Source organism: Argentina anserina, chromosome 6, assembly GCF_933775445.1.
Source record: "Argentina anserina chromosome 6, drPotAnse1.1, whole genome shotgun sequence".
Taxonomy (NCBI): Eukaryota; Viridiplantae; Streptophyta; class Magnoliopsida; order Rosales; family Rosaceae; genus Argentina; species Argentina anserina.
This window is the reverse complement of record NC_065877.1, coordinates 25,993,693-26,020,948: the sequence shown is the minus strand read 5'-3', so window position 1 is coordinate 26,020,948 and position 27,256 is coordinate 25,993,693. Positions and strand designations below refer to the sequence as shown.

The window sequence follows — 27,256 nt, the reverse complement described above, 5'->3', positions numbered from 1 at the left end:
CCTGCTGCCCTTCCACGCAGCCACGCAGGGTCTCTTTCGCATTTGCTCCGCAAAAATATCTTTTTGCCCCGCATGACCTCGCATCAAAGGATTCAAAATTGCTCCTCCCGCATATCTACGCAAGAAACGCGAATTGCACAAGCAAACTTTTCGCTCAAGAGAAGTTACTTCCATCTTATCTACCCTTTTGGGCATATGGCCTGCCGAGCACAATAGCCCTTTGGGCTTCATACTATATTTTCTTTTACTTTTTCCTATTTCATTATTTAAATGTTCATTGGCACGTTTTTATTTCTAACGATATTTCACGTGCTCGTATAGGTAAAATCATTGCTCACCGTACTATGGTGATGACATTCATGCCGAGATGGACGATACTTTTGTCATCTACATACGATTTCGATCGTATCCTCCCAAGATTTTTATGTCATCGAACGAAGATCGAAAAAGAATTCATCAAGCAACTTCATGCATGACGATCGATTTGCAGAGCACTTTAATTATATGCGGTCTATTTGACAGACCAACAAGTATGTTTTTCTTAAAGTTGCTGCTTTTGAACATATATATATATAAATTATTGGGCGCTATTAGCCTTTTTCATGTCTTCTTTTCCGACCTTTCTTATAATGCCGATGAGACAAAAGAGGGATATGATTCCCTTTTTGGTCGACGTTTTTCGTGTGACGGTCCTGGGGGAGTCACGTTATTATTTAAAGGGAAGAAATCGATTTCGTGTGGTTGTCTGAGTACACCGCTGTTTTGGGTGCGATCATGAGAATTGCCGATATGCATCGATTATTTTGTGACCATATACATCATAACCCTTCTAATTCCGGTTACATACTTGAATATTTTGATTATTCGAAACCAATACAACTCTCGTTTCTCATGGATGCGCCGTCATCGCGACTGTTATTTGAATGTTTGAGTTTTCTTAAACTCATGTCTATAAACGATAATCCCAAGGTCTACGTACTCATTTATTTGAGTTGAAATTCATTACTCTGAAGCAGCACTATTTGCTGAAAAAAGATCTCAAAAATAACGAATTCTATGGAACACACTTTAAGTGATTTAATGAACGTCTATGGCGTTGTATTATCAGAGTTGACATTGATGCATACTCCACATCCAAGAAACGCATGCCATTTTTGGCACCTGTATCTATTTCTTGAGGGAATTTTGGAGATGGAAAAATAGCATTCTTCCATTCTCAAGTAAGCAAACATTTTTGAGCCTCAGGCTAAGGCTCCGCCCGATCCGATATGCAAGATTTTTTTGCTACGGACTTTTGATTAGTCAATCTATTTTGACTATGTTTTATGCTTACTATTTTTCAAGTATGACGTTGGCATTGCCATGTTTCTTGCTCGACTTTAGCTTAAGTCGTCTGTTGGAATTGGAAGTTTGGTTGTATTATATTAAATATTGGCATATTCTATAAAATTTCTCGTATTTCTTGTTTACAAGATTGACTCCTGAGAAATTTATTTGCCTTGGCTTAGCATGCATGGTCAACGTTTGCAACTCACGTGGTTTTTAAATTGGCCACTTTTGGGTTACATGGGACCCCAATAGCACTACATTGTGATTTTGGACCTTGAAATTTAGAAAACGGACCTCGGAACGTCAAAATTGACGTCGTTTTCCCCGGTTACTGTTCCGGCATTTCCAGAACGTTTTTCGGCGTATTCGCCGCCTTCCGGCCATTTTTCGGCGTTCCCTGTCGGACCTGAAGATACGGCCTCCATACCGGCCGGATTTCCGGCAATCGGTGCCGCCGGTTTCCGGCGAGTTTTTCCGACGATTTTTTTTCATCTATTTTCTCGTCATGTTTTCGGCATATTTCAGCAGTTCTTGTTGCCACGTTTTCCTAGTCCAAATTTCACCCGGTTTTGAGTTAATTTGACATGGTTTTCCGGTTAATTTTCCGGTTTTCTCCAAGTCATTTCATATCTCAAATGATTTTATTATTATTGGTGACGACCCGCACCAATTGGATGGTTTTTACCACCCAAATTGTTTGGTATTCAACTGCTCCAATACCATGTTTTTCCAACTCTTAAGTTGAAGAATGTAGTTCTATTGCCATGTGATACACTCGATGGGATTGCACATTTGTTTCAATCCCTCCTCTTACAATATCTTACGGCGTATTGTGTAGAGAAGTTCACCGCGTCGTTGACTCTCTTAATCTTCATTTTGAGAATGTCCCGTCGTGAAATCGAGTGTCTTGCTAATTGCGTAACCACCCACACTGTCCTACGGCGCAGGTAGTTGTTTTACGGATCTCGTGCGGAGATTGTGTTCTATATCTTCGTGTCTTGCTAAGTTTTAAAGGCCATACATGCCAATGATGGATTTTCATCTTGATATTTGTGTTAAGAATGGAGAGGAATAAATCTGTCAGATTTCATTAACAGTATCTTTTTCAAGCTTCGACAGTAGCTTTGTTAGCCTGCAGACATAGTTTTGCTTGCCTGCAGCAGTAGCTTTATGTAACTCAAGATTCTTTGAATCATGGGTTCGGTTTTACTGTCTTCTCGGTTTTGACATGATCGTTTTTTGGTCATTTTGAACAAGATATGATGATTCGAGTTCTTTGAAATTCACATTATCATCTATTTTTCATGTTCACGAAGCGATTGGAGGATCACCTCACCCATGCTCCACACGGTGAGGCCGAGCCTGCCTATTTCGGCGGCTCCATGGCAGTTAGGCAGTTGGTGGCGGCATCCCCTCCTTCACAGGAGCTTGTGTTGCCTCCCGTGTTTTCTAATGCCTCCATGGTAATCTCTGATGCCCATCGCTCATTTTGCAAAGCTTGTTCTTTTGATAGATTTCAAGGAAGTCCTTATTTGCTAAGGCTCCAACCGAGAACATTCAATTCTTACGAAATATTTAAGGTGACATTAGTAGACCCTATCCAACCGAATGCGGACATTTTTCGGTATTTTTATGGTATAGGTTAAGAGCATCGACGCGTTGGTCACACGTCGCTTTGCTTTCCACAAGAAACGCTGCATTCGCTAAAGTTTTTAGCTATGATCATCATCCTAAGGGCTCACCACCCTTCCTATCCTCTCAAATCTATTTAAATGGATACCGTTGGAGAGTTCACCCCCACGACTTTGATGATTTCATTTTGCAAGTCTACTGGGATCGTCGTTGAACATATTATTCCTCATGTTCATTCACTGCACGATCTAGCAGAGCTCGTACTTGGTTATGGGTACTAACCTGCCGATTTTTGCATGGGGATATGTAATCATGTTGCATGTAGCGACACTTATTCGTTTCAGACCCACAACTTGCCAGGTGTTTAGTGCGTACCAGATGGTCACTAGATACGGTCCCAACGTTCTTTTCACTAACGCCTATTTGGTTAAAGTTGTTTATGTACCTCTATTGTAGTTATCTCAATGGGTCTACTTGAAACGATTAAGTATTCTGGTTGGTTATGATTTATGAATCACCAACACTTGTCCGCTATTTCCAATCTACAACCGTTGATCTCTATCTTGCGATATTAGCAGACGGTCACTTTGATGAGACATACTTCCCGTCGTTAGGGGGAGATATGGAATGCTCTCATTCCGGTTTGAACGCCAGGAATTGACGTGGTGTGGCACTATGTCTCATTAAGATCCCGCACTACTCAAAGTGAGCAAATGTGCAACGCATTATCTACTTCCAGAAAGTCAAAGATTCGATGCTCAATGACTTTACCGATATTGCGAAAGTGACGAGATCACACATAAATACTGTGATGTGCCGGTAAGGTTGGAACTCTCAGAATATGAGAGAATTTCATATGACCTGGTCCTAGCACCGTCGGCACCATCCCTGAAAATGGGAAGGAAGCCGGCGATGACACCATCGTACGCTGTGGTGTTGTCGGCACCCATGGTATTGCACCACAAAACAAGGGCGGCAAACGCAAAGATGGACTAGTAAGGGTCATAGTTTCGGTGTTGGCTCCTGCCTAGATGAGGGAGAGACTATTATTCTCTGGAATCAAAACCAGAAAGAAGCGAAGTGCGTAGGCACAAGTATTTCGCCCATCATCAAGAGATATTCTCTAAACATGTGTATCAACTAAGTTTCTGTGGGATGCTACAGACTCCTTTTGTTGATGTTAGAGAAGAATAGAAATCTCACGAATTGATCGTATACAGCGCGCGCGTGTGTTTAATGGATTGATCTCCCATGATTGATGATGTATTCGCTTATGCTCTTATTCCGTTGTAAAGCATCAACGATGAGAAACTTGACCGAAGTGGAAAGAATCAATACAGGCTGAAGTAGACTTATTATGTTGGTCGTTGTTCGTAATTGTAATGATAAAGATGAAGTAATACGATATATGCATGACTTATGGCGCAAATATTGTCTCATTATCCTAGTATTGACTACGATGAGTTATATTCTCTCGTTATGGACATAATTGTTTTCCGCTACTTGATCAGTAATAGTGTCCTTGAAAACTAATTTGCAGCATATGATAATGGTCATAGAATATCTGTAAAGAGATCTTGACGCAGATATGAGAATGCCCGAGGGACTTTAAATGCCTCCAGACCACGGAGAGCTTATGTAATCAGATTGCGACGTTCGAGAGAACGTGGTACAATCGATTGCAAGAACTCATACCCATATGTGTTCATATGAAAGCTAATATTTGATTCTCTATTCCGTCTAAGTAAAAATGATGAAGAGATTCAATGAGCTATAGATTCATATATATAAGTGTTGTTGGGACACTATTACTTTTATTATGACGTGATTAGCTATGCGTCTATGCATTGTCATTGGACTTGCATTGCTTCTTTGACATGGGTTTAGTTCTACACTTAGTGAACCAACACAAATCATATCCACACCAACGCCGCCAGCAGCTCCAGCAATATCAACGTACGCCTTGATGTAATAGTCGACACTGGTAGCGTAAATGATGCGTACGGTTCCATCTCAGACCAAAATCAGTCCTTCATTGGTTCATTCCCCCATTTCTTTGTGAAAGACACATTGAATGTGACAAATCAGAATCTGTCCAGTTTCGTAGGTCAACTTCAACGAGACCTATAAAACAGATCGCTCAAATAACTATGGTGAAATTGGTACCGTTGGAAAGGTCTATGTGTCTACTTTTTAGGGACACCAACCATTTGTTCATAGCTATCATATGGAGTGAGTTATGACCATTTTAGCAAAGTATGACAGTTCTGTCCGAAAATTTGCAAGTCAGTCAAATTTGACAGAGTACTGTGAACTGCTCCGGTCAAATTAGGTTGTAAATCTTATGTCACTGGAAAGCCACGGGTGTCTAATTTTCAGAACATTTTACAGTTCGCTGATACCTATTTTGACGACGAAGTTATGGCCGTTTAAGTGAGTGAAGGTCATTCTACCCGAGAATCTGATTTTCATTGCAAACTCTTGTTTTGAGTTGTTATGCAATCTTGTTTCCTAAGATCTAAGTTTGGCTAAGTATAGCATGTATGATCCAAGGATGTGTGGCTAGATTAATGATTAATCATTGGCCCAAGACTACGTTTGAGAAGCATGTAATGAACGTTGTATACGTTGTTCTTTGTACTCCATGATTATGACACTAATTAGGGGAAGTTGTTTCGTAGACTTCAGGGGGAGTTTACCTCACATGATCCTATCAAATGTAGACAGTGCGTTGTGCTCTTTTTCCCTTCGATCAAGCTTTTGTTTTTACCCAAGAGGTTTTTATTTTGCTTGACAAGGTTTTTACCGAGGCAACGATGTGTGCACCATGCAACCTAGGCATGCGACACAAGGGGGAGTGTTCCGGGAGAATTACTATTATACCCTTGTGTGTCTTAGCCTAATAGGTTTACTGTTAGGGGATATATTAGCATCTCCGTAATAGATTAGGACTCCGAATCCTACATGATTGTAGTTTTGTAATGCCTATATATAGGCCCCTATATCATTCAATAATACACAATTATTTCATCCTAAAACATTCTGATCAATGTTACAAATCAGCATTTTAGATTCAAACATGCTACATGTAAGCAATGGCAAATTTAAACCAGTTGACCTAGATTTTTTTTTGGAGGAGATTGGGGCTTCAATTTGAAACAAAGCAAGTGTGGAAATGAATATAAAGTGACCACCCACAGATGTCATAGGTGAGTTAGAATCTCAAAATTTGAATAAAAATGATAGATTTGGAACATTAAATACATCATTTACGATATACACACCTTGTGCATGACATTTTCTAAGTTTAGAGTTAGTGAGGAACGGAACCCTTGTGGGTTGGCCGGCTCCGATTGAAAACAAATCCGTGTAGGACTACAAAATTGGATTACTCGAACATATGTTGATCATTCAAAAACGGGTGTGGTTGTGACTTGTGAATTGGAGTGCTGCTTTCAGACAGCATCAGGAAAGCAACTGAGAATCCAAGCACATGGAGGTTGATAATAAGTGCATGCTATTACCATTGAAAGCTTTCTTACAAAGTACAATGTTGAAGCAAATGAAGCAATTGCTTCCCAACTCAGAAATTTAACTAAGATTTTAAATTACTTGGAAACCAGAGGCTTCCATACTAACTAAGCAGATGCACATGGACTCAAAGTTAGTATCATTTCGATGTGCTTCCTTCCGATCCACCATGCTTTGATTCCACATCTTCTGTAGCTTCCGTGGAACCATCAAATCAGAGGATAGTATGTACATAAAGCTTACATCCAGACTCTCCCACAAACTCTATAGGCTTTCAACCATGTGGTGTGTTGTATATTTGTACAACTTCACCTAGGAGAAGCCAAATTGAATGGTTGCCCCTGATCTTGTGTGCAGATTTTAAATTACCAATGATAATTAACCGAAATTGCTGTGTTGTTGTGTAACAGTGTGAAGAAATCAATAGTATAACATTCATTTGTGTACTTGAGACTCAGTATCTTTAGCTGCAAATGGCCTCCACAGAGAGTTTCTTCATGACATTGGGACATGGATCCCCTCCAAAATTTTCAGGTGATACAGTAACTGAGCATGAATTCTGTCCGATGCAGCTCTGCAAAAAAAAAAAAAAAAGACAGACTAGGAGTGAGAATAGAAGATCATTAAAATGAGCTACAAAGAGGAAAAAAGCTATTTGGTATAAATATGATAACGGTTATGATTTTCAGATTGTTTGAAACTAGGCCATATAGCCAATGCTTGACCATCCTTCTTAGCTTGGATCATAATTAACAACGAATTTGTCTAATAAGACCAAGGTTGCTTGTAAGAGCTGATAATTCAAATCATCTAACTCAAAAGATGAAAGGAAGTTTCATGGCATAATCTTTACCAAAATTTACCAGATAATGAAAGAAAAATATCACAAAGTTGAGCAAGATGGTATACCCTTTGAAAAGCATTATAAGACTTGTGAGCATGACAGCCTCCTTCTCTGAAGCTTCCACAAACGCCTTCTGGTGTTCCGAAGCTAGCAAACTTTATTGATGAGATTTTCTGGCCAGGGCCGCATGACAAATGAGCTTTAGGCCTTAGAGGTTTATTTACCCGTCCTAAGACTTGCATTTTCCAACTCATAAGATTTGGCTGCCACTCATAAATATCAGCACATATACTATCTACTTCCCTTCTGACCACAAATATCCCATTTGGATCGCCTCCCCACTCTTCTAACACAACCAACAAGTTGCCTGCTGGGTTCAGCCATGACCGCGGAACATGATACCTGAAGTTATTAACAATTAACTAATTTGTCAGTTATTCTAAGCAGACATAGACACAGCTTCCAATCAAGTTTTCTTTTGCTCACCATCTCTGAGAAGCCTCCCCACAGTTTCTTAAGCACTTCTTCTCATTAAATGTTCCAACATAGTTGCATTCGCCACAAGTACCAGATGCTTTATAAGCAGGCCAATAGCGGCCAATACTCCTGCCATTTATCCATACTTGACCTTTGCCCATGCTGCTCATATCTAAAGCCAATGGCGAATTTCCAGCTGGCCTATTGAAAGTTGTCTAGAACATAAAAAAGGACAAGTTTTATAATGGTTTAAGATGTAGACTCCCAATTCCCAAAACTAAGAAACAAGCCTGAGTCGAAGTTTGATTTACTCACTTTGTACCATGTAAGAGGCTGCTTTTGAGCCACTAAAGACCCCTCAGTCCACTCTACTGAGGAACTCCCGGTCAGCGAATGAAGACTCAAAGCTTCTCCTTTTAGCCCAATCTGATTAGGAAGTGCAATTCAATGAATCTCTTGCATGCCAGGAAATAAGAGGCAAAGTGGAATGTGATAATTTACCTTGTAAGACCATTTCTGCCATGACAAGTCCCTCCTTCCCTCATTAAGACCATTTAATATGACTGGGCCAAGAATACCGGCATTCCATGTCTCGAAATGTGGCCCAATGTTCTAAACTCAAATCACAGAAAACAAAATCAGTCAAACTCAAAATGCATTGGGATTGTGTGTGTTAGAGAGAGAGAGAGAGAGAGGATGAAGAAGAAACTAACCGGCAGACCAACTGCAATGCTGAGAAGAGCAATTTGGTTGATACCAGCTCTCATGTTCACACCTTGGTTAAATGTCAGTTTTGGGGTTTCTAAACTTCCGTAAGCGGTTCCTGAGAATATATTGGTAATAAAATTCAGCGATCAAACTAATTAATTAGCTGTATTAAATGTTACACATGTTCCTTATATTGTGTTTGAAAACAAGATGAAGGATGAAACCGAACATGTTGCATAGAAGTATACAGTATAGTTCATAGTATATAACTATATATGCATATAATTAGGACACTCTTTTGAAGTAGCATGGCCAGAAACACTAAAAACGATTTATTGCCTACCTGCAAGTTGACCATTGATGAATACACGCAAAGCATGACCAGCTGATAAGACAGTGAGCACAGGATACTTTCCACTTCTTAAAAAGTCTTCACTGGGATCAATCTTCACACTGGAAAGAGAAGACAAGAAAACAATCAATGGTGATAAAGGGGTAATTTTCATTAAAAAAATTTGTTGTAATGATAAGTTTGGTAAATTCACTCACTCTGTCATGTACCACAAATAATCAGTGGCATCTCTAGTGGTATTTATCTGCTCCAACAATCCAGCTGTGGTAAATGATGTGTCACTATATGTGGCAGTTTCGTCATTGTAAGCCTGCCAAGAGAATCCTCCATGAATAGGAACACGGGGCATTTTCATTTGTGCACTTTGTGCACCAATCTACAGACATGGTAAACAAGAAGACATTATTGAACAAACTCCGAGATACTACCTGTGCCAAGCAATGTCATGTATATACAAAACTACTTAAATAGAATTTTTAAAAGTTTCTCTTGCCACATACAAAACTTGTTTATATGATGAAACAAAATTATTATTTGGCATGTGAGATTTTATAAATTTGCAACTTCTAATCAATCTCAAGAACCCCTCACCCTTGCAGTATTGTAAACTGTGTTCTTGCAGTCGGGAAGAATGCTAATAGACCAAGGAGGCAGGTTGTAATGCATGTTCCCAAATGCCACTTTTGCAAATGATCTTTGGTTGTAATTTGCAAGAAATGCAGCACAAGCTCCAGAGTTTGATTTGAATACATGAGCCTGAATGGTGATAATTTGATCAGAAGCTGTTACCTTCAAAGTCAACATAAAAGAAGAAAAATAAAAGATAAAAGTCTCGGAGGATTGTAAGTAGCTTACCTCTTGATACCTTCCGAGTGGTGTAACAGTGGGATCACCAGAAACTAGAGCTGGTTCACACAGCTTTATTGCTCTATGCAGATCTTTCAAATGGCCCCATTTAGGTTGTCTCGGCAGTCCTGCATAATAAAAGAAAAATATAATTTCATGTCGAACTAACAGCATAGTTGTGTTTAAATTATTGCATGCAAGTTGACCTTCAAATACTTGAAGGGAGTAAAAAATATGAAAGATGATGGGGGTTAGCCTGTTTACAGCACTTCTTGGTGGTAGCTTATATGATAGATTAACGCAACTAGATGTGATGTTCCAACTAAAGCAATGTCCAAAAGACTGATCATATGACAGACCAAGGATGCACAAATGACAGGGTAAAATATCTCACTCAAACTATGCTACATATCAACTGTATGTGACAATCATCTTTTTGAAGGACAAGGGAACTTTCGGAATATAATTTCTAATACAGAAACTCTATGATGCTTGCAGTCACTATACTTAATCTCCCACATACCATATATATAGGTGCCACTGATTAAATGGTGATCAACATTTATCTAGCCATTGCAGCAATTATAATTTTATCAATCATAACTGACCACATCATAAAGTGATGGGATATATGGTGAAGCAACATGGCTATCACTTTTTTGTCGCCTAGATGTGGCGTAGGGTGCTTGTTGAAAATATATTTGCATGAACCAAACAGAAATGTGATTTGAACTTAGTCCCGTTGATATAAAAAGCAAAACAATTTAAAGATAACATATATTCCCCCTTCTCTTATTATATTCAGACTGCAAAGTCAGTTGTTCAAATCCTTTGTGCATACCATATTCATCCAGAGGAGCATCATAATCATAACTGGTAGCGATGAAAGGACCCCCAGCAGTTCGCCCAAAATTTGTTCCACCATGGTACTGGAATCATAAAAAAAAATTTCAACTCCATATATTTACGCGTTCAGGAATTTAATTTAACTCAGTAATCTAAAATAACCTTACCATGTAATAGTTAATGAATGATCCACCCTTCTGTATAAACTTCGCAACTGAAAATGCCAAATCCTCAGCTGGTCGGTACGGCACTGCACCTCCAAACTCAGTAAACCTTCAGAAAAAGAGGAAATATTGCCAGAACATGTAAGACATTTATCAAGGTATAAACCTTTAGTGGATGGTAGGTACTACGATTAGTAGTAGTACAGGAACTAATTCTTATTAATAACATAGTAACTTACCACCCAGTCCAGGCTTCAGTCCACATCTTTGGTTTATAAGCCTTGTTTGGAGAAAAGTAGTCACAATAGAAGCCATTGCAAGCGTTAATCTGTTGAGGGAAAAAATCACCAGGTAACAAAAAATAAATAAAGAACCAAGATAACAAGTTACAAGTCGCACCAAGGCCAATAACAAACATGTTTTCAATTTCTGAAAAAATTAACCACAAACATGACTCTAAAATCAGGTTACAGGTCAAATGAATCTCCAATATGAGAAACGGCTCTAGTAATATTTACCTACAGAGCTACTAATCCAAGATGAATAAGAAAATAACAGTTAGACAACAAGACACGGCCCTCATTCAATCATAAAAAATAAAAATAAACCTCTATAAAAAGATAAATAAGTAATGACAGTGTGACCAATAGGAAAGAAAAGGAGATAAAGAAAAGATCAACCATGTGCAAAGAGAACTCATTATTCATGTCCACCATGACAAGCTCTAAGACAACACTATATTGAGTAGCAACCCCACTAAGACGACGAAAGATAACATGAAGGCCATCCACAAACAAATTACAGAACATGACAGGGAAAAGGTGAAGAAAGATGAAAATCGGGGTCACTTACAACAGGATCAGGAGCATCGTCTTGTTTGCACATGACCCAGGGGACACCAGTCTTCAGTCCAACAGCCATTTGAGCTGCCCAATCAGAGTAGGCTTTACCTGGTGCACCAATTTCGTATTCCATGGGTCCATACTCATTTTCAATCTATCAACACCATAACAGTAAAATACATTTCTCTCAGTCTACTAAATACATTTATCTTATGAATGACACAGAGAAAAAAAGCGAGTAAGAATAAAATTTCAAGGGAAAGTTCACAGCTGTAGATTGGACTAGCTACCTGGGATAGAATTATTGGACCACCATGGGACTCGAACAGCCTTGCTGCTTTCATCATGTTTACAATCTTCGTTGTGAATCTTTGCATTTGATCCTTCAAAATGGAACTCCAGTATCAGAATTATAAAAAATTGTAGATAACACCAGTAAAACGAAATGACCAAAAAGATGGATGATAATTCCACACCTTGAAAGGTCCATTATCTGTTCTGAACTGGATGCCAGGAACGTATTTCAGCCACACTGGAAACCCCCTGCAGATTGAAACATATATATTTTGCTTAAAACCCAGAACTCTAAACTAATTTCCTATATTACTATTTTTAGGAATTTCATAATATATTCCCACTTACCCAAAGTTCCACTCTGCACAAACATAAGGACCAATCCTGAGATGAACGTAAAGGCCTGCTTGCTGTACCAGCTTGATAAATTTGACCAGATCATAGTTGTCCTCAAAATAGTACTGCACAAAAATAATTATAAGCAATTTTTTTTGCAACCAGCTTAAATGCATAAGCAGAAAAGCAAAGCATCAAAACCATAAGTAGCTTACTTTGCCAGGTGAAGGTTCATGCCCATTCCAGAAAACATAAGTCTGAATCACATCCAATCCTCCTTCCTTGGCTCTCTGAATAAGATCTGGCCACATCTGCAACCAATCCAAAAACCCCAACACTTCATTAAAAACAAACCAAACCAAACCAAAATTAAAAAAAAAATTAATTTGCCAACACATAAACTGAAGATGATATACTGGAAGCACCCAGTTGCAGCAAAACAGATAAGAAGAGCAAGAAGATGAAAAAGACCGAAACTTTAGAGAACCCATGAAGCACATTTACTATAAGTACCTCAGGTGTGCTTCTTGGGTAGTGAATAGATCCAGAAATGAGGATCCTTCTCTGGCCATTAATGACAATAGCCCTGGAATCATAAGAAACAGAAGCATTCACAGAAGCAGAACAAGAACACAACACCAACACCAGGGCTGCTACCACCACATTCCACATTACAAGCCTCAAACCCATAATAACATCAAACCCCAACCAACCAAAGCAGCAAGCTTTCTCCTTAATGAAGCTCTCCTCAAACAAAGCAATGACCTTTTTGCGATATTCTATTGCACACTTTATCATATGCTCCCCTTTCTATGCTTTGATAGAGAGGGACAAAGGAAACCCAGCTGGGTATGTCCTGCTTTTTCTGCCTTTGGGAAAAATGGGGAGGTAAAATGAAAAGAGAGGGAGAAAAAAATATACAGGGAGAGGTTTGGTCTGTGAGACTGGAGTGAAGAACCACAGTAGAGTGTTTTCAGTGTGAACTCAATTATTTAATTTTGTGCCAAATTTTGAGATGCCTTGCAGCTGCCTTATATAAACTCTGAAGCATGGAGTGAAGCTGCGGAGGGGCCCAGTTGGACTCAGTGGGCATATGGGACCTACATTTTGGAAATCACTGTATTTTGGGAAGGTGCTTTATCCAATGGGGGGACCAATTGAATTTCCTTAATTTTTGCTTAAGCTAGTTAATTAAAAAAGTGTAAGTAATTAGGATTTAGAGAGGTCATTCAATTTCAGATTCTCATTTCAGAAACAAAAACAAAAGTTCCAGTTGTTGGTAAAATCTGTGGAATAATTATATCCAAAGCATTTTCTTTTAAAAAACAATTAGAAAGTGGTCATACCTTAAATTACTTCAGATTCTAGCGTGGTACTGGTATTTTATCAACCAAAAATATGTGGAAGAATTTTACTCTGTGGTTTTGGTTTATATTGTTAGTAAAATAACACAAAGATACTCTAAAGCATCCCCAGACGGTCAGCTGTATTTTAGTGGCCGCAATATTTGTGTTGTGCGTTTGTTACTAATTCCAAGTTGAGACCAATTCCATACAAAACGCTCGAAGAACTTAAAATAACTCTAAGTTTGATCTAAACTGTTAATAATTGCAATCACCGTGAATTGGGGGTTACCCACATTTTCGATGTCCAGGCTCGATTGCACTTTGACAAATTTGAATGGGAAAATTTGCTGAACATTCTACCGACTGTACTCGGAGACTCCATTTTTAATAGGTCTTTTTTTTTTTTTACAAACTTGAAATTATGACATAAAGTCACATATTCTAGAGTGGTATGCAAACTACTATTTGATATTATCAATTGCATTACATAATCGAAGATGGGTTTATAGATGAATATTGATGATCATATGACTCAAGTTTATAACGGTCTTACTTAATTCATAATTCATAGGTTATAAACTGATAGATTTACAACTTCTAACAGGCGTAACAGCAAATTTGCTTGAACTACAACTACCCTATAGTACCAACAAAATGCTAGCTAGACCACATTATTATAGGATAATAGGAAGCCTCATTCTTAGCTAGTTTCTTTCAACCAAAAACGTATTGGTTTGTCTTCTAATCCACTCAAACAACAAATGGAATCCAAATGTAACATAAATGGAGCTCCATATGCCTCCATATATACAGTAGAACTTCGTTAAATTAATAACCTCGCTAAAATAACATTTTTGCCGGTCCCGACTCAGGTCTGACGTGCTAAATTAATATTTTCGCTAAATTTGTAAAATAATATAAATTTAAGAATTCATATAGGCCTCATCGAATATATAAATTAATAATACATAATTTATATAATAAATTTTACATTTATGAGAATTTCATTGAATAATTTTGTTGATCTAATTATCATCAAATAAAATAATATAATACATCTGACAACATAGTATTTTAAACAACGTTATCCGTGATAAATTCAACAATGTGGTGCATGAACAAAAAGTTTCAACTTTTTTATTTAAAAAAGTGAGAAAATATTTATTATACATTGATAAATTAATAAGTCATTAATTAATCGATAAATTAATATTAATTTATCGATATATTAATATCTTACTAAAATAATAAAATTTTTTAATCCCGAACATATTAATTTATAGATATTTTACTGTGCAAAGGTTGCAATCACAGTAACACCTTCTGATGTGCATCACTATGATCGGGTTACGTTCTATCCTCCTCCACAATATATCAAAGAATAACGAACCCAAATCTCCATACGTGTAAAACCACCAAAACTCTCACTTTCAGATTTAAAAAAGGAATATTAGAGATGATTTACTTGCCGAGAGGAGAAAGCCAACCAAACGATGAGAGAAAGAAAAGCCAGGAGGACTAAATTAGCTTCCGTAGACAAAGGATCTTGTATATGTAATTTGTATCCATTAGTACGTATTTCTGTTCAGAAGTACTGTCCTAAACTAAAAGCAAAGTCAATCGATATAAAGAAAGTAGTTGCATGCACTCCTTCCCCACTCTCCCACCAAACAATTCATCAGCATGCATTATTAGTTTAATTACAAGCACCTACCATATATCCCAAATCATCACTAGGGTTTTTGCCAAAGCAAGCTACTCTGCTCAAACTAAATATCTTACGCTAATCAGAATGGCAATTTTGCTACTGGAGTGGCAGATTCTGCTTCAATCAATGATGGCTATATAAGTATATATATATATATATATATATATATATATATACACATTCCACTTCCTGTAACTGGAAGGATCCGTGCTTTGTTTAACAACTAGAAATTAAGTTCAATTATTTTTGTTGTGATCTCTGTTTGCTTGCATGTTAGCTGTGGTGCTGCTAAGGAGGAGAATCACATGCGTTAGATTAATAGGATATAAAAACAAACAACAACGCGGCTTCGTGTATGTGGTAGATTAATTATATATATAGTCCACATTTCTGATTATGTCTGCAATTATAATTAATGTTCATATGGGATTATGCATTTATGCAGAAGATGCATAATATATATCGATCTAGTTAAGATGCAGAATGGAATTATGCAGAAGAGTTCAAGCATATGGGACACTCGGATGATGCGGAAATTTCCACTTTCTGATTTTATAAAACTATATATACCACCATCAAATGTGGATCATTTTTCAGATCTTTTGAAAGATAAAAACAGAGTATATGGTAATGCTTATTGACCTGAAAAGCATCTTGATCTTGAAGGTGAGCTAGTTAGCTATGCTGATATATTTAGTCAGGGACATTAAAAGTGGAAAAGTTATACATAGCATATCTTGCAAGGGAGTCTTAGTTTGCTTGCAAATATAATAGGATCATTATCGATCCTCCAAGTCTCCAACCGACCATTAAACATTAGTGTTTAGCCACCCAACCCCAAAAAGGGCCTTTCCAATTAGGGCGTGGCTATTCACAAATGATGCTAGTGTTTTAAACCATTGTTAGTTTAGAATGTGATCAAGTAGAGGACATCCTCAAATTAGGCATCTATTCCCCCACATTATTGAGGATAATAACCAGATCGACTCGATCTATCTAATTATATATTCTGCACAATATTGCAGGTACTTAATAGTCTTATACTGTGTGAAACAAACTTATATTTCCGGCTAGTAATAAATGTTTAAGTGATGTGATATTCAAAGTATTCAATTCATCAGTCGATATTAATAAATGACAGAAAAGCATGCAAGAGAAGATGACTTTTAGCTACCGTATTAAATTTTAGGGTTCCTGCAGCATGTGAAGAAGTCCAGAATTGGCCGAAATAGATTCAGTCATGCATCTAGTTTTCTCAATTTTCTGGGCAAGTGGCATACGTAACCTGACTACCTACTCCAACGCAAACCCGACCTTCATATTCAATTTCTCTATATATATATCACACGTACATTACTTTAGTTTACCTTAATTACTCATCTCCATCAATAATGAAAGTGAAAGAAGCAGAATCAGAAAGCAGAAGCAGGAGGAGCAGAAAGTGAAAGCCCTGAGACAGCTTTTTACGTTCCACTGTACAAAATTGCGTGAAACATCAAAAACAAAACAAAGACAGAGCTGATAATTAACAAGTAAACTGCGCGGTTTCAGTTTCTGAAGTTCAAATATTATATGATGCTACAAACAAGGTGAACAATTTCCGGGCATACCCTAAGCTGGAAATCCTAAACTGCATACCCTAGCACGCCTAGTATATGAAATACCACATGCAAGACCAATCTATAGATAACGAGTATGAAATACATCAACCGTGTATGTATTACTTAATTAGTAGTGCTTTCTCATTTTGTGTCGAGTGATCAGTCAGATCGTCAATCTGAATATGAAAGTAAGGTTAATAACTAAATGATCCAATAAATCAAGATCATGTATCCGACCAGCTACCTCAATCACATAGTTGAAAAAAAAAATCCAAAAATCATAAATATTTTGCGAATGCCTCGTATGTCATTTCGGTCGTGAAATTTACACAAGTCCAGTGAAGGCTAGGAGTATGTGACACTCAATGGTATCACAGCGTACAAAAAGATAAGGACATATGTTTCTTAACGTTGAATGAAGTTTGAGTTTCAAGCAAGTTGGTAACAATTTTTATTGAAGTAAAAAAGAGAAAAGTTGATTGAGGTCGGTCGAGTGGTTAGGGGAATCCGCTACGCAGTTTGTTTTGATTGAATAAGAATGAAGACAACCTCTCTGTCTTGTGTCGTGAAAAGAAATCTCCGTCTGTCTTGCAAGAGGCCCTTGCAATTTGGAACTTTTTGTTTTCTTTAGAACAATTATTTTCTTTAGTACAATTATACCAATACAAGAGCTCCATGCTCCACTAGTAATCACTTGCATGAGATCATTGAGATGCAAGTTTTTCAGAATGGTTAGGTCCTTGGTTGTCTAATCCAACTGAAATTTAAGTTTCAACTGCTTTTTTTAAGGAAATCATTGGGTTTTTATAAAAATAAAATCAAGGCATGAATAACAATTACATATCTTTTTGCTACTATATATAAATGCACATGGGATGTGGGGATTTGTTTGTGGAGAAAAATGATGTTGCATGGTATGCAGCAGCACAGAACAAAATTTTCCGACAACTGGACATCATTTAAATGATATGATCTTAACTTAGTGGGTGTAAGTTGCAACCGTGCATGCGTCGAAAGGCTTGTGCCATTGTTAAAGTCAGATTAAGTTTTATGTGACTACTCATGGTTGGTAGCAAGTTAGCAACTAGTAATGTATTTGCATCTTCAATGCGGTGGTTGCCGGTAATTGCTCGATCGTCTATGTCTTATATATGATTTTGATTTCTTCACATATATATATATATATATATATATATAAATTTTCAGGTTCGGACGTCTGTACCGTACTTACCGTACGGATTTGGCGTTTTTGGCGACGACATACCGCAACGGTGGGGCGGACCACGAAAACCGCACTCCCCACCTCGCGGCGGTCCCGTCTGTGCCGGTCGGAACTCTATCGGCGGCCGAAATCGCGAAATCACTGGAATCTGCCCAGAAACTTGATTTTTGCAGATTCCGGCCGCCGTTGGTCACCGATGAAGCTTCGGTCAGCACAGACGAAATCGACGGGAGGTAGTTAATGTGGCTGTGCTGGTCCGCCGTACCGTAACACCACGGCGGTCGCCGGAATCGGGACGTCGCACATGAAGAGCTATATATATATATATATATACATATATATATACACTTCAGCCAGTAGTGCCTGTCTCTCACGTTACAAGTACTACCTATGTATATACTTGTAAGTTGTAACTTGTAACACATGACGTAGCCCTACAAGCAACTCCAATTCAAGGGTCAAAATGCCCTAGAGCGTGGGTCTCACTCCCACAAATATCTAATGCAATTGTCTCATTACCTCATACATGCACCCACTCATACAAATATTGCATCGGCATGCATTAGATTTAGAAGGCATGATTTATTAGTAGGGTTTGTTGGGTTAGGTTTAAGGTTTTAGTGAGCTCACTTCTTCATTTAATAACTTGAAGCAAATTTAAGCAATGTATTATCAGGGTGAAGATATATTGGCCTCCATGTGTTGATGGAGATCAAAGGATATCAAGCTTGTGACAGAGAAGAATTTGAGAGGCTTTGATAGGCAATTACAAAGAAATAAAAAAGTTACCTAATCGAACTAGGAAACCTTTATGTCATGAGGTCACTTTCCAAATAGGTTCATATTCTTTCCCTAGTACGTTGGTTTTACTTTGGGAAGTGTCTAGATTAAATAGGAGGGGTTTGTTAATCTTTATTGGGAGATATTCTCTCTTTAAGGAATTAATATTTTCGGATAGGTTGATCTCTCCTTATTTATTTTAGGCATTAATGCCAATTTGCACCCTAAAATTGGCTAAAATTGTCAATTTGCACCCCGAACTTGCATTTGAGTCAATTTACCTCCTAAACTTGGTAAAAATTGCCGATTTACACCCCGAACTTGTATTTGAGTCAATTTACCTCATAAACTTGGTAAAAATTATCGATTTGCACCCCATCCGTTAAATTTAACTGTTTATATCTAATTTTGCGTCACATGTCATGCATTTAAGGGGTAGTATTATCATTATATATTTATTCATATTGAATAATGAAATAAATTAATAAAATTACTTAAGAGGAACACTTGCTACAATGTTTGTTTTTTCGAAACATGTTATTGATTTATATATTTATTATTTTATGTGATATGGTATGTTAAAAGATATTAGAAAAAAATATAAATAAATAAATACATTGAAAATTAAAAATAAATGTGTGTTCCGAGAGAATTACTATTATACCATTGTGTGTGTCTTAGCCTTATTAGGTTTTATGTTAGAGATAGATTCGCATCTCTGTAATAGATTAGGACTCCAAATCCTACGGGATTGTGGTTATGTAATGCCTATATATTGGCCTCATTATCAATCAATAAACGGTTACGTTCTGTTCTATTATGTCGTTATTATTCTCGTTTTGTTCATCCTCCAACAATGTGTACATATAAAAATATATTTATACACAACACACTATATTTGAATGGGTGGGTATATTGAATATATAATTCAAAGTAGGGTTAAGTACGTAGAAAAAAAGATATAAATAAATAATTTGATTAACAAAATAATCCTCATTTTAAAGAATATTTTTATTTATTTTTAAGAAAAATATAAATATATAATGACAATACTACCCCTTAAATGCATGACATGTGACGCAAAATTGGATAGAAACAGTTAAATTTAACGGATGGGGTGCAAATCGGCAATTTTTACCAAGTTTAGGAGGTAAATTGACTCAAATGCAAGTTCGGGGTGCAAATTGACAATTTCGGCTAAATTTGGGGTGCAAATAGGCATTTATGCCTTTATTTTATTATATGAGTATTTTCAAATATATTTTCATATTTATTAAGTAATAAATAGTGAATTGTTTTGGTTAATATTTGTTATAGAAAGGGAGTGATGGTTACGCTGAAAAGAGATACAGGTGAGGTCTTTCATTCCCTATTTATTTGAGATTGATTTTCAAATAAGAAAAATTTATTTTCTATATAAACTAGATTTAGAAAGGTTGTTAGGTGAGTTATTGTAATCCTTATCGAGAGATTAGAGGAGAGATCGGTTATATAAGATAGGGACCGTGCTAGGGTGTTGGCATCGATCATAGACACATAGAGAAAAGAAAACAAATTCGTAAGTGTATGTGGTCGAGCTTAGTCTGAGTGATAGGCGAGATTAGTTGTGTGTGGTAAGAGACCTTTGTGGCTCTATTGAGTGACCTCCGTGACATTCAAGTCCTTTGTGGCTCAAGACCTTCGTGGCTTTAAGAGACCTTCGTGGCTCAAGACTTTTGTGCCTTCAACGACCTTCATGGTGTTAACGTATTTCGTGATAACTAAAATTTCCGTGGTTTTGTATTACACTTGACTGTGTTTTTTAAGTATGAAGTAATTTTATTTTTAAGAATATGTTATCTTTGAACATTCGTTGTCGATTTTTTTAAATATTTTATTCAATAATAAAGTAAAATTATTCGTATTATTCCACTGCTTATTTTTAATTTGTTCCATCTAGTATTTTCACAAGGGATTATTGAGTTAGTGAGCATTGTTAGATAAACAGTGATATATTGCATATATAATTTAATAAACTGAATTATAAATAATTATAAAACAGAAACTAAGCATGTAACTTTAATAACGAAGGACACGAAAAGAAATTCAACCAAAATACCGAACGATTGGTAATGGAAGAACTAGTCGAGACGTGTGTGATACCACACTGTCCTTAAGACGTTTACGCCTCCTCTACCGGTGCAAGGATGCTTGGCGCTTGTCTCCCAGGATATAACGACTAAATAATTCTAGGAAGTTAAACAACTAACTAGAATTCTCAACGAACTCGAATGATACCTCTTTCTATCACCAGAGAATTGCTAAGAACTTTGAGAGGAGTGGTCGAATTGGATGATCTTACAATGAAATGATGGTGGCTATTTATACAGTGAGGATTTGCAATCAACAATGAATAAGATGGTTGTTATAGAAATCAAAAGATCATAACATATATGAGTTACATATGTTACAAGCACTGATTTCAATTCTGTTATAATTCTCCATAACACACAGTTGTACAAAAGAAGAATTTGAAATGTCAGAACCGAATTTTCGGAAATGCAGGTCGCATGGACATACACGAGTTTCCCTTGTGACCTGAGATTTGCACCCCCCCTGCGCGTGCGCGAGAGGGTATAAAAGGGCTTATACACTTTACAATCCATACATAATTGATTCTATATAAAGTCTTTTCAACATTTCTTTTTTCCAATGTGGGACAAACACATTTCCCTCATTCTAAGTAGCCATCTTTGAGTGACAATTTCTTATTCACCCACAAACCAAATTACACAAACAAACATATGATCTTGTAGCCCTCATTATGGAGAACTCAAATCTATGTTCATATTTGATTAATTATAAGTTTAACTTAATTAAATTAATTAATTAAAATTTGGTTTTAAAATGGTTTATTAACTATTTTTCCAACAAGCATGATCATTCATTTAATCATCAATCACGGGAGATCGAGTTTGATTATATATAGTCTAATAGAATTCTCGATCTTATTCACAAAATTGTATCCACAGGACATAATATACAAGATTTGTGAGTGTAGTATATATAGTCTTAACTCTTAAGCGATTTGTATCTTCGATCTCAATTAATTTCTCTTAATTGAGAGGCCTTAATTAACCAGGTCCATGCATGCGTGCAAACGTACATGCATATGCATTTTCCGAAGCAAATTTTCCGACCACTTGTTTTACCACTCTCATGCCCACATACTTAGATGAAAGTCATGTGTTCTAAATTAATTATGATATAACCATGATTATCTATATAAATTAATAACACATGATAACAATAAATCAATAATTAATTTAAGAAATGTAAGAGTTAACTATAATAAGTAAAAAAAACAAGTGACTTTCATCTAGGTAAGTGGGCATGTGTGGACATATAAGTGGTGGTCGGTAAATTTACTTCCATGCATTTTCACCTAATCCCTATTATGAATTAACTATAGATTAGCTATATTAATCTTGCTGTACATGCTTATTAAATATTTGATTAGGATCACACAATGATGAAGTCGATCGTCAATGACTATTGACTGCCATTTTTTTGCAATTGACGAAGAGGGATCTCATATTATGTACGTGATCGATTTAATCAGTTGAATGTTAAGTCGTAAGTTCTTGACAGTTTTGTCACATCAACTGTGCCTCTCTTCTGATCATATGTATGCTCGTAGAAGATGGCTCCAGCATTTTTATTTTCCAAGAAGAACAGACAATTTCCAGTTGAATTCATTTCTTGTAATTAAACAAGAGCCATAGGGAGACAATTATTGTGATTAAAAAAGTAACTATCTACTTAAGCTGATCGACCCCACTTTTGATTATTGTTAATTGCAGGGTTATGTACGCTAGATTTTCTTTTATTTGTAAAAGAATACATTAGAAACCAACCCTACACAATTTGTATTATGAAGAAACCAGCGATCACCGCCCACTACGTGTGTGAGCAAATGAAGTATAGAGTTATAGGGAGAAGTTATCGGTAATTTTTTCTGATTCTGATTTTAGTTTTTACATTTTTGTTCTTGATGAAGTTATTTGCAAATAATATATGGTGAAAATGTGTTAATATAATTTCGCAAACACTTATTTGGGTTATTAATAGTATAGATTGAGGGAAAATCCTATAAAAATACATGTATGTTTATGAAAGCACTAACTACAATGTTATCTTCTATTATTTCTAAAATTTACGTTAGGTTTTGAAATAACATATCAACTTGAATCAGCTAGCGACTAGTCGACTACATATTTCAAATGCATGTATTTCTTCTCACACCAATTTTCTACTTGAATTGTAATATAAAAAAACAATTTCATTTATCATGTGATTTTTTTACATTCGGTCATGATAATGGTAGCTTTGAAATCTGCCCAGCAATACCCTATGATATCGAACCAAAGATGAAATGTTGTTTGACCAGTGACTGCGTAACTTTTGTTTGAAAATATTGTAAGTTCTAATAAAATTGGGGTGTTTGTGGCAATTGATAATTATGATATTATGGGTCAACTGATCACGTGTCATAACCCAGCCTTATGACTTAGTTAATTTCCTCTAATATTTTCATATTCATATGAAATCTAATTCAAATCTATTAATTCTAAAAGACTTGCTGAAAAGTTCAACTCGTGTTACGAATCATAATCAGTCATATCAAAACCTGCCCACAAACAAAGTGGAACTTGCAAATCGTGCATCTTTTTAAATGGAAAAAGGCCGAATTATTATCGTGTTTGCTCAAATTAAACTTGTGATGTCAAATTAAACTTCCAGCTCAATTATGACAAATTTTATACTTTCCTGGATAATTATACTTCTAATATAATAAAATTCAAGAATGTGAACAGCATTAACCAACTGAGGGGAGGGGAATTATAGAATGCATACCTATGAAAAAATTCGACCCCAGTTAGTGCACGCCTTTGCGACTCCCGTTTCTGGACATTAAGGAATCCAATCATGCGACGAACAAAAGCAGCGTATGCCTGACAAGCACTGTTCCGAACCTCCCAGTAGGGAGAAGAGAAGGAACGAATCGAAATAATCATAGCCTCAGCAGAAAACCCTGATGTATCAGTAGCCAGGTTGGTGTCATTGAAAGCAGCTCTAAGGACATTGAATGCATGAACGGTAGGAATGACACCCTCATCCCGTATTTTTGACACACTTATATTTCTCTCTGATAGCAGTGCAGAATCAAAATTATTGTCGGACTTTGCTGGAGTAAATTTATGCATGTCACTGTTGCTCTCAAATTGGTCCAGGAAGGACTCTTTAGCAACATCTATTAGCCACCGCAAGGCCCGGGGGAGAAGTTTCTTAGGTGCACCTTCAGGCTCCGAGAGGAATAAAGCTGTAAATGCTGCAGGAATACCTGCACTCCTCCTTAACAAGTCATCCACTACTTGACCTTTGGCCACAGTTCTTTCCATAAGTTGCTCCATCCAGGATTCTGTTAACTTACAAAGCCTGGAATAAAAAATATTAGAAGATGGGTTCATCAGGCATTTGCATCAGGCAGTAAGGAATTTGCATCTGTAAAATTCTTATTAGACAAAATGAAATAAAAATCTCCTGGCTATAAGGATTGGACAAGTAATCTTCTGAATGGTGAGGACTTGATATATGAATACTTCTACCATAAAATTGTGTTGAAGACATCATCTATAAGATGGAATTCAATATTAGAATGTACATAGTTGAAGAAGCACAAATGAAACAGAAGCATACCTAGGATCGTTTGAGCAAAGTAAACGGTTGCAAAGAGCTGTAAATCCAGCCCTTGTTTTATCAATCGCACCATTATGCTTCATTTTAAGGAGGACTTCTAAAAAGTGATTCCCAATTGTTTCAAGTTGTTTCAAATCAAGCATTGCATCCGAGACCATCATAAATGGAACTCCAGAAGCACAAGAGGTGCCTTCTACACGTAATGGTTCTGAGGAAGGGTTACTTGGTAAAGGAACCTTCCTAACAGTAGTTCCCAAAAGAAGACTCACCTGAAATTTTTGCATAATTAACTTTTAGTGTAATGAAGTAAAGGTATTGCCATACTGAATGCTACAATATACTATCCTATGGAACACTCATTTAATAGTAAAAGAGTTTTATGCACTTTCTATTGGTTTACAACTCTATGGATATTGGTCAACTAAAGATCCCATAAAGAGTTGTATGCACTCTCTATAGCTTATCCCATAAAGATATCTTAGGTACAAGTATTAATGCAAAGAAAAGAGTACAAAAGAAATTTGCAAATACCTCTTTCATCGCAAGCCAGCAACCAACCATTACAGTTTGTTCTGATCGCCTATTATCCTGCAAAAGTGTGGAGTTATTGTCGTTATGCTCCAACTGACATGATTTCGCTTCCACCACTTCTGGAACCTCAGACAAGAAAGCTCCATCATCAACCATATCATCCATGTCTTCAGGCAAATGCAAAGCATCTGCAGAAACCACCCAAAGTGCCAGAGAAGTTATTCGCATCACAAGCTCCAAAAGTTTCTCTAATAGATGCCTCATCTCTGAAATATTAGACAGTACTCCATCAGACCTGAAGTCTAACTCCTCAAAAGTATATCGTAGTGTGAGTAGAACTCCATGTACAAAGCTGCTTTTGCATGCTTCTGAAAGATCCCTTTCCCCTACCTCTATGGAAACATCTAACCAATCAATCAGCGATCTAATATACTCAATCACAGGTTGCCGAGAATTATAAGCCTGACCATCTCTGTTTTCCAATCCAGAATTTGATCGAACGCAAACTACACTAACTGAAGCTTGAACAGTCCATCCTAGCTGTAAGACATACTTACTTAAAATTAGCCTTAACACCAGAGCTCCAGCATCACTTTCTCTCACACCTGGACTGCAAACTAATCTCTTAGCCCAAGATACCACAATCTGGACCATATATTCATCTGAAATTCCAGGAAGTGGATTTGGAAAGTGTAACAGTATCCGAAAGAAACTATCTCTTAGCCTGTCCCAACTATCAATTATTGATCCAACTAACAACAACGTTGAAGCAGGTGATGTGGTTCCTTTATTATAAGGATGGAGACAGCCTTCTAAAAATACAGAGCCATTTTTTTCTTCAGTAGCAGGAACAATGGACCAAACATTAAGCATTATCAGAATGAGCTGTGTGGCCATCATTTTTCTCTGATAAGGGGCCGATGGATAGCATGAGAAAAATAGAAATGAGCTTAACCATCTCATGAAATGGAAAAGATCACTTGCTCTGTTAGCTTCAGTGCTCTCATTTCCATTTGAAAGATGTTTTCCATTGTTGTTATCTAAAATGGGTTGCCAGCTTCCCTGTTTGAATTGTCTCTCCAAGGCTGTTCTGACCCGAGAAAAGAACTTTCTAAACAAGCTACTCCATTTCATTTGAAAACCTGTAGAGCAACACCTCATGTTCAGTGGGACTGCTTCCTTTAATAACATGAGTTCTAACTGGGAAGGCAAACTAGCCGTCATGGGATTCAAGAAAAGAGTATCTATAAACTGCGTAACCGCCTTCAATACCATTGCTGCTCCAACACTCGTCACGCAAGTGCTCAAGGAAACACTTCAAAAATGACGTGACAGCACAACAGACATCATCATCCACCAGAAACCCCAGCTTCGGCATCCCCATCACCGACAGCGCCGCCCTCGAGACGCAGAACCGCCTCCCCTTCCCGCCGCCGCCTTAGTCCTCGCAGAGGCGCCGGAAGCATTCTCCGATCAGCGACTGGAAGCTCCGGGCCTTGGCAAGCGCCGCGACTAGGGTCTTGTGGAGAGGGAGGGAGTTCTCGAGGAAGAGAAGCTCGAGGTAGAACGGCGCGGCTTGGGAGACTAGGGATTCGTCGGCGAAGGAGGAGGAGAGGGTTTTGGTGTGGTGGAGCTGGGCGTAGGTGGAGTTGAGGGAGACGAGGGAGGTCAATTGGGAGAAGAATTTGGAGGCGGAGAATTGAGGGGGGAGTGACGTAAGGGAGTCGGTGAAGGAGGCGGGAAAGACGACGGTGTTGTAGGTGTACTTGTGGCGGTGCTGGATGGCGGGCCATTTGGAGGACATGGTTTTGGGTTTTTGAGATTTTTGGGCGGAGAAGAGAGTGGGAGGGTTTTGACGGTCTTGGTTAGTTGAAGTTGTGGAGACTTTAGAAGTTAGGGCACACGTCAGACTGGTTCTAAATGAATTTTTTTTACTGGCTTACCGAGGTGATTGGCATTCAGTGACGGGTTAAAATTTGGGTCATCTAATTTTCATCAGTGTTCTTAGAACTCTCTCATATTTGTGAGTGAAGTCACTGAAGTGTATTTCACTGTCCTAAAGATGAAGGTAAACTATATTTGGTGCAATCACAGTGATTTGATGTCCATTTTGTTATTTCATATTTTA

The 27,256-nt window shown here is 37.3% G+C and overlaps 2 protein-coding genes across 2 annotated transcripts; both read right to left on the bottom strand.

Moving 5' to 3' along the window:
• Positions 1-6,461: 6,461 nt before the first annotated feature.
• LOC126800634 (beta-galactosidase 1) lies at positions 6,462-13,179 on the bottom strand. Its single transcript, XM_050528027.1, has 19 exons — positions 12,715-13,179; positions 12,417-12,512; positions 12,214-12,326; positions 12,048-12,114; positions 11,862-11,954; positions 11,582-11,725; positions 10,969-11,057; positions 10,733-10,838; positions 10,561-10,648; positions 9,729-9,847; positions 9,465-9,629; positions 9,071-9,249; positions 8,865-8,974; positions 8,527-8,636; positions 8,315-8,425; positions 8,129-8,239; positions 7,823-8,028; positions 7,402-7,738; positions 6,462-7,066 (listed from the first exon to the last, which is right to left on the bottom strand). The coding sequence occupies exons 1-19, from the start codon at positions 12,997-12,999 to the stop codon at positions 6,956-6,958; spliced, it is 2,640 nt and encodes an 879-aa protein (XP_050383984.1). The 5' UTR covers positions 13,000-13,179; the 3' UTR covers positions 6,462-6,955.
• Positions 13,180-23,529: 10,350 nt separating this feature from the next.
• Positions 23,530-26,987, bottom strand: LOC126799053 (uncharacterized). Its single transcript, XM_050526170.1, has 3 exons — positions 25,129-26,987; positions 24,598-24,866; positions 23,530-24,336 (listed from the first exon to the last, which is right to left on the bottom strand). Exons 1-3 carry the CDS (start codon positions 26,401-26,403, stop codon positions 23,676-23,678), a joined length of 2,205 nt encoding a protein of 734 aa, XP_050382127.1. The 5' UTR covers positions 26,404-26,987; the 3' UTR covers positions 23,530-23,675.
• Between the last annotated feature and the right edge of the window lie 269 nt (positions 26,988-27,256).

Excerpts from the sequence above, each read along its gene's own strand:
- LOC126799053 (XM_050526170.1), bottom strand. The coding sequence starts at position 26,403 with ATGGTATTGAAGGCGGTTACGCAGTTTATAGATACTCTTTTCTTGAAT. Across the intron at positions 24,867-25,128 it reads GCTGGCTTGCGATGAAAGAG|GTGAGTCTTCTTTTGGGAAC; the intron begins GTATTTGCAAAT and ends CAAAAATTTCAG. Across the intron at positions 24,337-24,597 it reads CTTTGCTCAAACGATCCTAG|GCTTTGTAAGTTAACAGAAT; the intron begins GTATGCTTCTGT and ends TTTTTATTCCAG.
- LOC126800634 (XM_050528027.1), bottom strand. The coding sequence starts at position 12,999 with ATGATAAAGTGTGCAATAGAATATCGCAAAAAGGTCATTGCTTTGTTT. Across the intron at positions 11,726-11,861 it reads GTCCAATAATTCTATCCCAG|ATTGAAAATGAGTATGGACC; the intron begins GTAGCTAGTCCA and ends TGGTGTTGATAG. Across the intron at positions 11,058-11,581 it reads ACGATGCTCCTGATCCTGTT|ATTAACGCTTGCAATGGCTT; the intron begins GTAAGTGACCCC and ends TTCCCTCAACAG.